General features: G+C 33.1%; 1 protein-coding gene across 2 annotated transcripts; it reads right to left on the bottom strand.

The window, feature by feature from the left end:
* Positions 1 to 6,381: 6,381 nt before the first annotated feature.
* Positions 6,382 to 11,838, bottom strand: LOC119643741 (GTP-binding nuclear protein Ran). 2 transcript variants are annotated; one of them, XM_038043202.1, is made up of 3 exons: positions 11,654 to 11,838; positions 6,764 to 7,260; positions 6,382 to 6,689 (listed from the first exon to the last, which is right to left on the bottom strand). In XM_038043202.1, exons 2-3 carry the CDS (start codon positions 7,193 to 7,195, stop codon positions 6,474 to 6,476), a joined length of 648 nt encoding a protein of 215 aa, XP_037899130.1. In that variant the 5' UTR covers positions 7,196 to 7,260; positions 11,654 to 11,838; the 3' UTR covers positions 6,382 to 6,473. The 2 variants fall into 2 exon arrangements, with proteins under 2 accessions (XP_037899130.1, XP_037899134.1); XM_038043206.1 differs by lacking the exon at positions 11,654 to 11,838 and adding an exon at positions 11,234 to 11,295.
* Between the last annotated feature and the right edge of the window lie 1,748 nt (positions 11,839 to 13,586).

Below are 13,586 nucleotides of genomic sequence, written 5' to 3'. Positions count from 1 at the left end.
ATACGTAACGATACGTCTGCAATTGATTAACATTATCTGACACAATAGAAATTTATGTATATTAAAAAATTTCGCGTGTATAATTATGATCAAAAATAATAAAAATAGTAGTAACTCAGACTTTTAATGTTTAATATGAAAAATAAGAAGCTTGTCCTTATCAAGCTTTGAAATTTAAGTTGATCACATTGAAAGCTCTCAATATCACGCATGAAAAGTTGTTCAATTTCTATTAGCTTTCGCCAAGATAGATACCTTAAATAACTTTTTATGGAAAAATGCAAATAAAAGTATTCATATCAAAAATTATGTAAACAAATAAAGGAGGAAAAAAGAAATAAACGCAATATATTTTAATTTAAAAATATAATTTTTTTAAATATAATTTTTTTAAATTTTATTTTTTTAAATATAATTTTTTTAAATTTTATTTTTGCAAGCAAATTTTATTTTGATTGCAAATTCGCAAATGCTCCATTTACATGGTATACTTTTAATTTTGTTAAATGTTAGGCGTGTTTTCTTCACACTCTACACAGAATACGGACCAAGAATTTGTCAAAAACGATGTGGAATTAACATTTCTAATTTGGCTTACTTTTACTAATCAGATTGAAAAAAAACCGATTTTCTTAGTAATAAACATTCTAAAGCAATAAATAAATTTCTAATATAAATGTTTGACGTTTTTTTTTCATCTAAGTATTCGTTTGGAGTGAATAGTTTTTTGTGCTTTGTTTCTAGCTTTCTTCTCATAAGTTTTTTGTTTGCATTTTTAATAAAATTTTTTTTTTCCTTGGCTCTTTTATATTTATGATTATTTATACAACTGTTTATAACTGTTCGTACTGCGAATTCAGTGCGACAAAAACATTATCATTATAAAATTTGAAATTTGCTTTCACACAGTATATTACTTTATTTGTTTTGTGTTAATTTTTTAAAGCCTAAGTTGTTTTCTTATATTTATGTTGGCTTCTTTATTTTTATTTCTTAAAGCACGTGGTATGTCAGATGAAAGAGATTATTTATGTTGCCGCAAAGCTTTTATGTGGAAGGAGCTTAAATGCCTTAACCGTAGGTGCGCCCACGTTTAAAAACACATGCACATACATTCACAAGTAACATTAACAAAAAAGAACAAGTAATAAAATTGAATTCTGTTGTGGACGAATCTTTTATCTCTTGTTACCATCAAATAGGCAAAAAAATTTCAATACTCTATAATATTAGGTAGGGATGGCTGCTTTTTGCATTTTTATACATATATTATAAGATCATCCATAGAATACACGCAGAAATTTTCACGTCTATAAGTGACATATGTAGTTATAAGTAGTAAGGCACAAGTGTTTTTAATTTACATTGTATAGCTTTATTGGCTGATCTCCGATATCAAACTGAACATTTTTGAGAAAATTGAAGGCAATATTGGAATATTTGCCACCGGCCGCGTGGTTGGAACCGACATTACGCATACTTTATCTTCGGAAAGTCTAATTCCGGTTTTGTTCACTTAGAAAATTTTGCTTGTCATGTTCCATATATACTCCAAAAACATATTGCGATATGGTGCCTCTATCAACTATATATTATGTTTTATTTGTTAGGCTCAATAAAAATACAGTATCTTCAGATTACCTTTGAATTTCGGTATGATATAATCTCTTTTCAATTATGCGATTAAGCGCATTTTCTTAACTTCATTTCCAAATTTTTCATATTCAGTACATTCTAAAAGGAAAAAAATAATAACGCCTATGAGAAAAATCTTCGTTTGACCTTATATGTTTTTGCGTAATGCTGTTAACGATATTATATGTACGGCCCAAATTGAAACTAGAACAGGGCTAACATTCCATTACAGTATTCGAAAGAGGAGCAATGTTAAAGCCTTTTTTTATTTCATATAAACTTTTAACTTGTTTTAATTTTCCGATTTATTCGTACGACATTCGTTTTTTCAAGAACTTTCTTGTTTATCTATTGTTTTCATTGATTTGACGATTTTCGTGACAATCTTTTATGTTAACGGACATTATTTTGATTTTCCTGCGACCAAGTTACAAACAAAAATTTGACAGACCGCAACATTTTGAAGCCATGGATTATCCGACCATTAACGTACTAAAACAAAAGGAAAAATGTATAATTAACTCCACACCAATATTCAACAACCTTAATCTTAAGTGGCAAGAGTGCTTCCTGTCCGGACAAATACTTTTCGCATCCTCATACGAGACTTATTATATAATACCCTCCTGCTTTAATGATGACGAGCATGTAAGTAGCAAGTAATAGCACTTATATACATCGAATGTTATTTGTTTATGGTTTAAGAATATTTGTTCCATGTAAGGCTCCATGCAGGTTTTCTCCCGGTCTTTTTAGACAGTTCTTTTTTCGATATCCAATAGGCTTTTCAGAACAGAAAACTCGACATTGGTTCCAGCGATAAAATATTTTAATTTTGCGGATTCTATGCCCACTAAAGCTTCGCTAAGATTGTTATGACTGCACCAAATATGAGTACTACGTATTGAATAGACCTATGTGAGAGTGCATTCGCGCTATTGTAGAAATGCTTATGTCGGAGTGTGCGTGCCTTTGCATAAGCAATAGAATCTTCGATCTTTTCTTTTTCGGTGGTTGACGGTTTTTGATGTGAAAATTTTTGAAATGAATGCAGATTAGCTCTCTCGTGCATTGTCTTTTTAAACATTTTGATGCACATGAAGAGATTGCATAAGCTTTTTTTCGAAATATCAAACGAGTATATGTTTCATATGAGGACTTCTAGTTAGGATTTTGTTAAATATGACGCTTAAATGCTTTACACCATCTTTGCAAGTGAGCTCAAGAAAGAGTACATCCTAGTGAGTGGTGGCCTAAATAGTCAATGACATTCCTGATATCTTAGTCGTAATGCATCTTAAATTCAACATGATGGTTATTCAATTAGTAATCATTCTCTATAGCTTTCTTAATAACATTGTATGACGTGTTCTAAAAAGTTCTGCATGTCGATGGAGTCAACTAAAGCCACTTATTTCGCCTCCATTGATCCCTCTATGAATTGACGCCGTAGTGCATTTGCCACTTTGATAGGAAAAGTAATATTTATGTAGTGCCTTACTTCGAATTAAACTTCTGTAATAAACTTCTGTAATATTTTCTCCATACAAAACTAAGGCTCTTGGGTATGAATGATTTCGGCAGGTGCTCATATTGTCCCTCTGCTTTTGGTATAAAGACTACTTTAACCCTGTTCCAGCCACGGGGTTGAAGACGCCGATTTGATTTTTTTTTGAGTTCCTCTGATGCCTGTCCCGGGCTCATAAGCAACAAGGGAAGTAAGTTTCCAGCAGGAGACAACCGGGTTCTTCCGAAGTAGCCATGTAGTCACCATTTTACTTCTTTGGAGTGCATACTTCTTTGCTGTGGTCTTTGGCGAGGGCTTTTTGAACGCGCGTAAAATTTGGAAGAAGATTTGGAGGGGTCTTCTTCGTAAAAAGCCCAATCACCGTATTTCTTGTCCCTGTTGAAGAATTTCCTAGCCTGGGATCTGAGATTTTGAAGTCTCTAAATCAACCAAGGCACGATAATTTTGGATTACTTTGTCATTAAAAGACAGTTTTTTTGATGGGCTTTTTGCATGGATGAGCGCTTACGCTTCAAGTTCAGTTTCTTCCAGAGTATGAGAAAGTTACGAAGACCTGATCGCATTTCCATCGATAAGAAACCGGAGCAATTTCAAATTTATATTCTCTTTGCCTCTGTAGATTTGACGGAACTCTATGATTGCTTACATACGTGCTCATGGTCCGACAACAGCACAGGAACCACCCCGATATATGACAACCAAGGTTGGTATTAGTTAGGGTCAAATCTAGCACTACCTCTCTGACAATATTTCTAAAAGTAAGCTCTCTACTTCTATTTAAAATGGCAATATTATTTTTTAGGAATTATTCTAGAAGGTACTCGTCCCTTGAATTATCGTTGGAGCTGGCAGTACTGGACAACGCTGCTCCTCGGTTGTGGATATTTCCGCCATGCAATGACATATTAGCCAAAACCACCACCAAGTCCACCGATATAAAGTATGAAAGTGGGAAGAGGGTTATGCTGTTGGTGATAAGCAAGGCAACCCTTGGCAGCTCATATTGGGCTTTATTAACCAACCTTCCACTTTTCCTAAGCCTACCTAGAATGGTACCCGCAATTATCCAAGGCTATTGGGTGAAGGTTACGTACAGATCCTCGTTTGTAAATCTCCTGCTGGGAACCGATGAAGTAGCTTTATCGTGATGGCAGTTCACCTGGATGTAACTAAAATGCTTGTTATTGTTTCTTCGGGGAGTGCTCAAGGGAGGCTTTCGATGCGCGCTCTTTAAATTTCCAGCACGTCTGTTTACTGCGGCTTGCAGCGTGCTGCACAAACAATTAACTTTTGTTGGCTTGCCCATAGGCGCTCCACGGGGCTTATTTGCTCTCGAGGACCTAGGCATTCCTTAAGGGTTCGTCCCACCTTCAGCAGGCTTGCTATGCCGCCGACTGTTACTCGAGCACTTATAAAATAGGGCGGCTTTATAGGCTTTTGCAAAGCCTTTGGCATCCTTGGCCCGTTCGGCTCTGCATAGGCTCAATCGGGAAAGCATCCGAGGAATACATGCAAGCGAGAGATTTCATTCCCAGAAACGCCTTTTAGCGCAGTCCCCTCCCAAAGTTTTAACAAATGCATCATCAGCCGCAGGAGCGAAAGGTGTAGCCAGCAAATTGCGGGTTAATATCTGGCACCTGGCATTTCTTTATAAATAGGAGTAGTAGTGACAGACGCCTAAGCCGGACAAGGGAAAATATTTCAACAAGACAGGCCCCTTATATCTCGAAGGAGCTGATTGCTTCCCTAAAGGTCGCTAGGTATTTGGGGTATACCGTTCAAAGACAAACTCACGTAGTGCCATTTGTCCCCAAGCTCTCATACGACGCTCGAGATTACGGGTTTTATCAAGTTTTCCTCTCTAGATTCGTCAAGTTTTATTAAGATATGTATATAATAAAAATATAATATGAATACAGAATAACTCAGGTGTTATATGGAAAATTGGATAAAATATGTCAAATATGTACATGTAAACAAAAAAAATAAGTAAACACACAAATAAGAATTAAATGAAATAAAGATAAGTTATCCCGACAACAATTTTTTTTAATCATAACAAATTTCTTCATATTTCTGGATATGAAAATTTTCGTTGAAATTTGTTGAAGCATTTAGCGAATATAAAATTCTTCAATGTGAAATAAACGATGAGAAGAAATTATATTTGCTACATACATATCTACTAGGTGGTTTTCTTCGTACAAAGTCATAGCGTACATTCACTTAAAAATACAATTGTATATGCTTCTGCTTTACAAACCTTTGAGGGAGTATGAAGTCACGTTAAGAAACTATTCGCAGAACCTTTGGCCATACAAGCAACGAGAATAAAAGTACAAGGGGTAAAAGCTGTAATAACAGCGTTACTACTTCTTCGACAACAAACAAAAACTGTCCGTAGTAATCTCTTTTGAACAAAATGTTGGGCTCAGTTTATTATTTCGTTGTATTTGATACATAAGTTTGTCGGGCGAATGTTTCTAGCATCCTATATACATGTTTTTAACGTAAACAAATGAAAACGCTAAAGTTGGCCGAAGTTCGCCATTACTACGCCAAATACTCAACCCTACCTTACATTTTTTCATATCATGGTTTTCGAAAATAAAGCTTTACATGGGATATGGTCTGCACCATTTTCAGCGTCGTTTCTGCTTGGATTGGAAAACGTTATCAAATTTGATCGAAATATCTCAACTATTACGGCCTACAAGTTGAACATAGAGGCACATCACGGACAGACCGAAGTCGAACCAATTCATAAAATGACCAGTATAAGAAAAGTTCAATCTCATGTCCTTCTACTGTATGTTGCAACTTTCTTTAAGTTCAAAAAAAAGTTTCCTTGAAAATATGATAAAATGAATGAAAATGGAATGGAACAAGAAGGAATCGATCGATTAGAAATCGAATAATCTTCAGGATTTTCAACAAATGTTTTTTTTCTTTTGTGTATTTAATATATTTGTCATAATAGCAACTTAACGAATCTAGACAAGTTAAAAAAAAAGAAGCAGCAAAACTTATTTGAAAATTTAATAAATCTCGTTACGTTTTCGAATTCATTTTTTTCGATGTTTAGCGCGACGATCGTTCATCTCGACCTTATCTTGTTGTTTTTCGTCAACTGTCGTTAGTAAATTTCAGTTTATCGTTTTTTAAATTTAAAATTTTTCACTTTTAATTCGGTTTTTCTCACATTTTTCTTATTTCTTTGTATATAATTTTTCGATAATTCTAATATAATATACAAATTCTAAGTATAATATACAAAGAAATTGTAATTATAATTGGTAAATTGGTTTGTTTACAAGTCCTCATCATCGTCGGGCAAGGCAGTTTCCTGGGCCTCTTGCAAATCTCTTTCAATTTGCAACTGCCAATCCTTGTCCATTTTGACTTCAGGCGGCAATAACGCTGGCATAGCAACAAACTCCAAATTCGGATCACCCACCAATTTTCGCGCTAACCATAGGAAGGGCTTCTCAAAATTGTAATTCGACTTAGCAGAGATGTCATAGTACTGTAAGTGTGCATAAAAAAACACGTTATAAAGAAAATTTATTCCGCTTTGCTTTTCATTTTTATACTAATCACCTGTAAATTCTTTTTTCTATGGAATACAATACTCTTAGCTTTAACTTTGCGGTCTTTTATGTCCACCTTGTTGCCACACAACACTATTGGAATATTTTCGCAAACGCGAACCAAGTCTCTATGCCAATTGGGTACATTCTTATATGTTACGCGTGAGGTTACGTCAAACATAATGATGGCGCATTGTCCCTGAATATAATAACCATCACGTAAACCGCCGAACTTCTCCTGGCCAGCTGTGTCCCAAACATTAAAGCGAATAGCTCCGCGATTAGTATGAAAAATGAGCGGATGCACTTCCACCCCAAGTGTAGCCACATACTTTTTCTCAAATTCACCCGTCATGTGGCGTTTTACAAACGTAGTTTTACCGGTACCACCATCGCCAACTAAAACACATTTAAAGGTTGGTATATCAGCTTCTTGAGACATTTTCCTTTACAACACGTAACACGTTAAAGGATCAAGTTAGATAACAAAGTTTATCGGCTGCCGAACTGCAATAGAAAGGAGAAATGAAAACGAAACATGAATAACTTTTCATAGTAAAGACAAATAGAATACCTTTCTTAAGCAATTACAAATTCAAATGATTTACAATGTTTGCGAATCCATCAGAAAAAGTATTAAAAAAGAGAAAACAAAAACAATCTTTATAGAAATCTCCTATCCACCGAACATTCCGGGAAGCGATTAAATTTTAAGTTAAACCGTTTGCACATTAAAAGAGTAATTATTTTAAATGTGTGCGTTACCAATGTGTGTTCTCCAATTCTGACTATTATCCAAGATTTCCAACAAGAAAATCATCAAAGCTATTAGTTATTCATTGCAATTTTCGCACCGAAGTCTCTGAAAATCTTAGAGAAGGATCGCCGTGCGAATGGTGAGATTTCTTTTCGGTCTTTAAAATGAGGTTGCTTTGTAGAAAAATAGTAATTTAACGTAAAGTTTATACAATCTTACAACGCTTTAGCTTACTTTTCAATAAGCGATCAGATGATGATGCACAACCCACATCCTAGAATAATTTTCTTGTTCTAAAAGGAATTTAATTTTTCCGACTTTTGTTCAGAAGCCTTTATTAAACTGAAACGTTCGCTATGCTAGAATATGGGGACGAGCACGGGCGAATTTCTGCTTTGCTTAAAATTGTAATTACAATTTCGTCAAAAGCAATTCCATTTTGATGCAACGAAGGAAAAAAAGGATCTCTTTCAAGGTTCAATTACAACTAAAAACGAAGAAGTTTTGGGTACGGATCGGCGCACACCTGAATAACACACTAAATTAATGACAGTCCATGGAAAATAAATTTTAAAGAAAATTACTTTGAATGGTGAGGCAGACTAACATGCATCTGGATAAGAATATAAATAAGCGAAACTATTACGTGGAAGTAGTGTAACGAGCTTCGCGACTACATGTGGCTTGTTGTGTTTTATTGATTAGCAATATAATATAACTGGGTTTAACATGCTACCGGCTTGACCGATTTCTTGCATTTAAAATTGATGGTCTAACGTTTATTTTCGGCAATATTTCCGAATAAATAATGAAATTAAATGAGTCTGTTGCGTAAAACGGGCTATTTAAGAGCTATTTTCAAGATTTGCATAAGCATAGTTTTTAAAAGGAATCAAGCTAAAGTTTAAGTGGAAAGTATCTTTTCTGTGAAAATTACTCCCCTATGCTTTAATAAAATTTATATAAAATCTTATTATTTTTTACATTTAAAAATATATACACCACGGCCGCTTTAGTATCTAAACATATTCTTGAGAGTATCTTGATCTCCAAAAAGTCCTCTGAATTTTGCATGTAATAAATCTCATTGATGAAATTGAAAAATCGCATCACCGGTTGAATTTCACAATTAAATCTGAAATTTCATCGCAATCCTCCCTTCTCAGAAATATTCATAAATCAATCGGAAAGCCGAAACCAGAAATTATATTTTGTTCAATGGCTTGCATCTTCTATCAGAACGGAATATGAATTTTGATGCCATCATTACTATATGGATCATGTGAATACACATTCCAGATTAAAAATGATGCTTGGTCGTGGATCAATGACCCGACTGAAATTTAAAAATATATATTCGCATTATCATATATTTATATTCGGCGTGTATCCAAAAGGCTAATCTTATAATAAATAGTTTTCTTACTTCTTTTACTTCCTTTTCTAAAAAAATATTTTCTTTGTTCTTTTATGTTAGTTATCACACTTTATTTTTTTTTTATAATTTATGTAATGTTTGTTCTTTTATGTTTTTATTTTTAATTGTTTTGTTTCCTTCTTCCTTTTTATTGCCACACAAAATTGTTATTTGATTTATAAAAAAACGTTCTTCTCCTTAACGAGGAGTAAGTCAAACTGATACTTTGCAATGAAATTCGTAGCTTGAGTTACTAAACCAAACTCGAAACATTGCATAAAGAGAAGAAAGCAATAAGGATAAAAAAGTTATGATTGTTTTAGTTGATCGAAAAAGCGGGAATGTCGAAGCAAATAGCAGGAAACAATGAAAAGGACCGAGAGAGCAAAAAACTGTGTACTGTCTTAAGCATTGTCCCTCACAGCTGTTTCACGATAATAGCTGCCCTCCATTCTTTACTTATCAGGGTTGTTTGGGTATATAAGGCGTTTAGACATTTAGTTTTTGTTGCTTTTCGTAAAAACTAAGAAATGTGTAAAGAACGAGACTATTAAAATTGAAAAAATCCTCTAAGCAGATGTTTACCAAAGGTAAGAGACGAATGTTTAGATAAAAGAAAACATTGAATATTAAGAATAAAATTGGAATAAACAACTCTCAGCGTCGTCCGTAGACTAAGGTAATTTACACCGATAACACTTTCTTTCTATATATTGTAGTAAAAAAAATATATATATATGGGCAGGGAATTATAAATTGGATTTGATGCTATTTCCGTTCCACTTACTGGAATGAAAGGCTTAAATATGATATAAAAAAAGCCGACAGATTTTGTTCAATTTTATGATGATTTTATCATAGATTACAGTTTGAAAAGTGTAGACAAAAATATTACCATTTGCTAATATGTAATTTGTAACAATTCTTTGTATCTTTCAGCTTATCCAACTTATATTACGCACGCGGATTGTGCGTTATTCTCAAAATTCGGCGCTTTTCTAACTTAACTGAGCAGAGAGACGGCCTGTTTCTTTTCTAAAACCATTAGCATATATCCTCAGCTTTGTGGGCACTAGTCAAGCCGATTAAGGCATTACTTAAATTTCACTGGTATTTAATAAAGATCAGGCATAACAGCAAAACTGAAAAAGTCATTCCAATTAGTTTAAATTTGTATATTGTAGCAAATTTCTGCTACAGGCGCAATGTACTTGAAAGCCTGACTCGGTTAACATCTTATGTGTTTTTCTGTATTTCCTGAAGAATTAAAAACAAAAAATTTTCATCGAATATTTTAGAAGATGATGTGATTTCGTTTTCTTCCAAAAAGGGGGCAATTGGAAATTGGAAACTTGTAGATACTGACTGCTGGGCTCTTCTTCCTCCATAGGAAAAATCATAAATAAAAAAAACCTATTTTGTATAAAGCACTCACTTCACCCACTTTACTAAAAATGCAATCTAGGGTTGCACTCATAAATTGTCAAATAATCCGAACATTTCAAATTCAATGCCAGTAGATTTATCACAACAAAATATTGGTTTTTCTTCAGTGAAGATGTCAATCGACCATTTGCGAGTTTGCCTGAAAGAACATATTGTTAAGTTGTATATATGTTTTACACAACAAACAAAACAAAATTAAATACTTAAATTGCTTTAATATACGAGTCCAAAACTTTAACCATTAATCTAATGATTGCATCTAAATACAATAATACACAACACAAAGCAAAAACTTAAAATCATTTGCTATTTTAAACGACTCGTAATTTCGAGTATGAATCATCATTACATTCCAACAAGCGTTAAAATAATTTTGATGTTATAAGAACTCCCAAGCATGTGTTTAATGAATTCAGAGTACATTTTCGAAGATTGCAGGAAGCTCCAATAAATAAAAATTGGCGCGAAATTTCTGCTCTGATGTTTGGGTAAACATATAAAAAGAAAAAAAAAACGGAGTTTCTCGGAGATTTTCTATATGACTTATTTATTCCTTTTTTTTTTAATAACAAAAAAAGACTAAAGATATACCGATTACTATTAACAGAGCTGGTCTGGTACTATAACATTGAACTGTTAAAATTTGACAAAGTAAAAACAAGTTAAGCTAAAAGAGCGCAGCAGCCTTAACCTCACATTACTTGTAAGAAACATAAAAAATCACAGTTATTTCTTTCATCAATGGTCCCTAGAGTAAACCTTACGTATATAAATATTATAAACATTTAGGAAATTCTTCTATAACTGTAATAAAAAATATTTGATTTAAATACATCGAAATCTGGTGAAAAAAAACTCACTTAAAAACACATGCTTTTCTTTGAGACAGGCGACGCCAACTTTAATTGCCGCAATACGAAAAAAAAGAAAAGAATGAGCCAAAGAAACAGACAGACAATATGTACAAACGAAAAAAAAAAAAAAACGATCCCGCCAATGCGGGCTTGATGTCTCATGTCTATACAAAGCATATACACACACATAGACAGCACAACACACCCGTACGACTTTTTCTTCCTTTTAATCTGATTTCGGAAAATGTAATGCTTTTTATCAAAGATTTCCGAATTTGCTAAAGTAATGAAGAGTTTTCTTCTCATCTTTTAGAATTTTCTACAAGTTTGCGCATTTAACACACTCACAAGGCCCCTTCGTTCAATTAATTCGCAAATTTTCTTACCATTAAAACAAAGAAAATAAGGTTATTTTCTTTCAATTACCTTAAATTTTGTTTTGCGTATTTTTTCTGCTCTTGTTAATTAATGACAAGAATTTCTTTAACTCGCGTGATTTTAATTTTCAATTTTTTTCTAGTCTTCTTATGCGATTAGATGAAGAAAGCAAAAAAAATGCCGCTGCCGAACTGATGTAAAATTGTGAAATGTGCAATAATTTTGTCGTTGCTATTCAAGCTTGCAATGAGAAGTGCTGATGCAGAGTTGCATTTAGGCAAAATTCGGCAAACGGTGTGTTTGTTGAGGTAATATGCGCTACCGCTAAAAGGAAAAAGGACAAACTTGCAAATTACGAGGAAAATATTTAAAAAGTCAACAATTTCGAGAGTTGAGCTGCAATAAGAAGTTGTTGTTATATGCGTTTTTTTATGGTTTAGATGGTTTATATGTACGCATTCTTTACCATTCAATTATAAAATAACAAATCTCTTTTTTATCAACTATTTTACATTTTGTTTTGTACATTTTTGTATCATTCCTAATTAACTATAAAAATCGATTTGGGGAACCTATTGATTTCAAATTTCAATCCCTTTTTTAATTTTTATTTTCATATACAATGCAATGAACGAAGGCAAAAATGTTAACTACAATTGTGAAATGTACAATAATTTTGCCGTTGAGCTTCAAATTCGTGGCGACAGATGCCAAAGTAGAGTTGTAATCAAAGATAATTCGTCGAACGACATCATTTGACTAAGGGTTAAAACACAACGAAGTTTCAATTTTTGAACGTTTTGCAAGGCTTTCTAATAATCGGCAAATCACATTGCTTTTCTATATGTGTATTTTAAATTTGAAGTTATTTTACTAATTCATGCTTACTTTGCGTCAATTTAAATTTTTATATTCTATGATTCCGAATTTTGGCTTACGCTCTATATTCTTTTATAAGAAGTGATAAGCAATATCTCCTCATGTTTCTCAAATTTTTTTAATCGTAATCAATTAAAAGACCTATTTGCTTTCACATTCTTTTTCTCGTTGTCGTGCTTCACATATTGGTTTTTTTAAATTATTTTGTTTGGTTTGCAAGGCTGACAAAATGATACGCTATCCCTATCTTTAGGGGGGTAATAATGTAAGCGCGCTATCGTCGCCGTGGTTATCGCAAGGCTTTTTTTCGGAGACAATTGATTATCGCCAAGAGGGTAAATAGGTATCATCATCGCCAGTCTTCCAATATTTCCCCTCAAATTTTGCAATAGAATGCATTAATAACAGAGAGAAATGTAAAAAAATGAGAGCCAAATTGACGTGTATTTATTCTGTATAAACAAACTACATATGGTAAACAATACAAGTCTGCAAAATGAAATGAATAGAAAATTATATAAAATTGTGTGAAGTGATCATAATCGATTTACAAGAAATTTCTTTTTTCATTTTCCTCTTTTCTACTTTATTTAAAAAAACTTTTTTTTAAGTTTAAACGCAAGATTTATGGAAACTTTACTCAATACTGCTCAATACTAATGCAAATTTGTTCTCAGCAATAGCGATTATATTGTCGTCAGTTTTGACGTAACTGAGAGAACACATTTAGCGAAAATCTCCAGCAAATTTGCCAACACGATTAGATTCTCTTAGCGATGGTAATTAATCATTTAATTTGCTTTTACACTAACTTTTTCATCACTGTTGTTTGTTCATTGTTTACATGTATGCTCATTTCCTTATTTATGTTTCTCAACTTTTTTAACCATTTAGAAAGTTTTGTAGGAATTTGGCAAAAATTATATGGTTTTGCATTCCACGTCAACGTAAGTAAAAATAGTTTCGCGATTTAAATGCCTTCATATGTGTACACATTTTTTAAAAATAAGCAAAAACACTAAAAAAGGGCTTTTTTCTCACATTAAAACATTTACTTCCCGCCAGGAATAATTATCGGTTTTTTATTTGAATTATGCAAACG

The sequence above is a fragment of the Glossina fuscipes genome, unplaced genomic scaffold, assembly GCF_014805625.2.
Source record: "Glossina fuscipes isolate IAEA_lab_2018 unplaced genomic scaffold, Yale_Gfus_2 0, whole genome shotgun sequence".
Lineage (NCBI taxonomy): Eukaryota > Metazoa > Arthropoda > Insecta > Diptera > Glossinidae > Glossina > Glossina fuscipes.
Note: the sequence above shows the minus strand (reverse complement) of the source record. Positions and strands in the feature narration are given on the sequence as shown.

Bases quoted from the DNA above. Each gene is read 5' to 3' on its own strand.
- LOC119643741 (XM_038043202.1), bottom strand. From the start codon at position 7,195: ATGTCTCAAGAAGCTGATATACCAACCTTTAAATGTGTTTTAGTTGGC. The intron at 6,690-6,763 runs GTGATTAGTATA...GCACACTTACAG, and splicing joins ATAGAAAAAAGAATTTACAG to TACTATGACATCTCTGCTAA.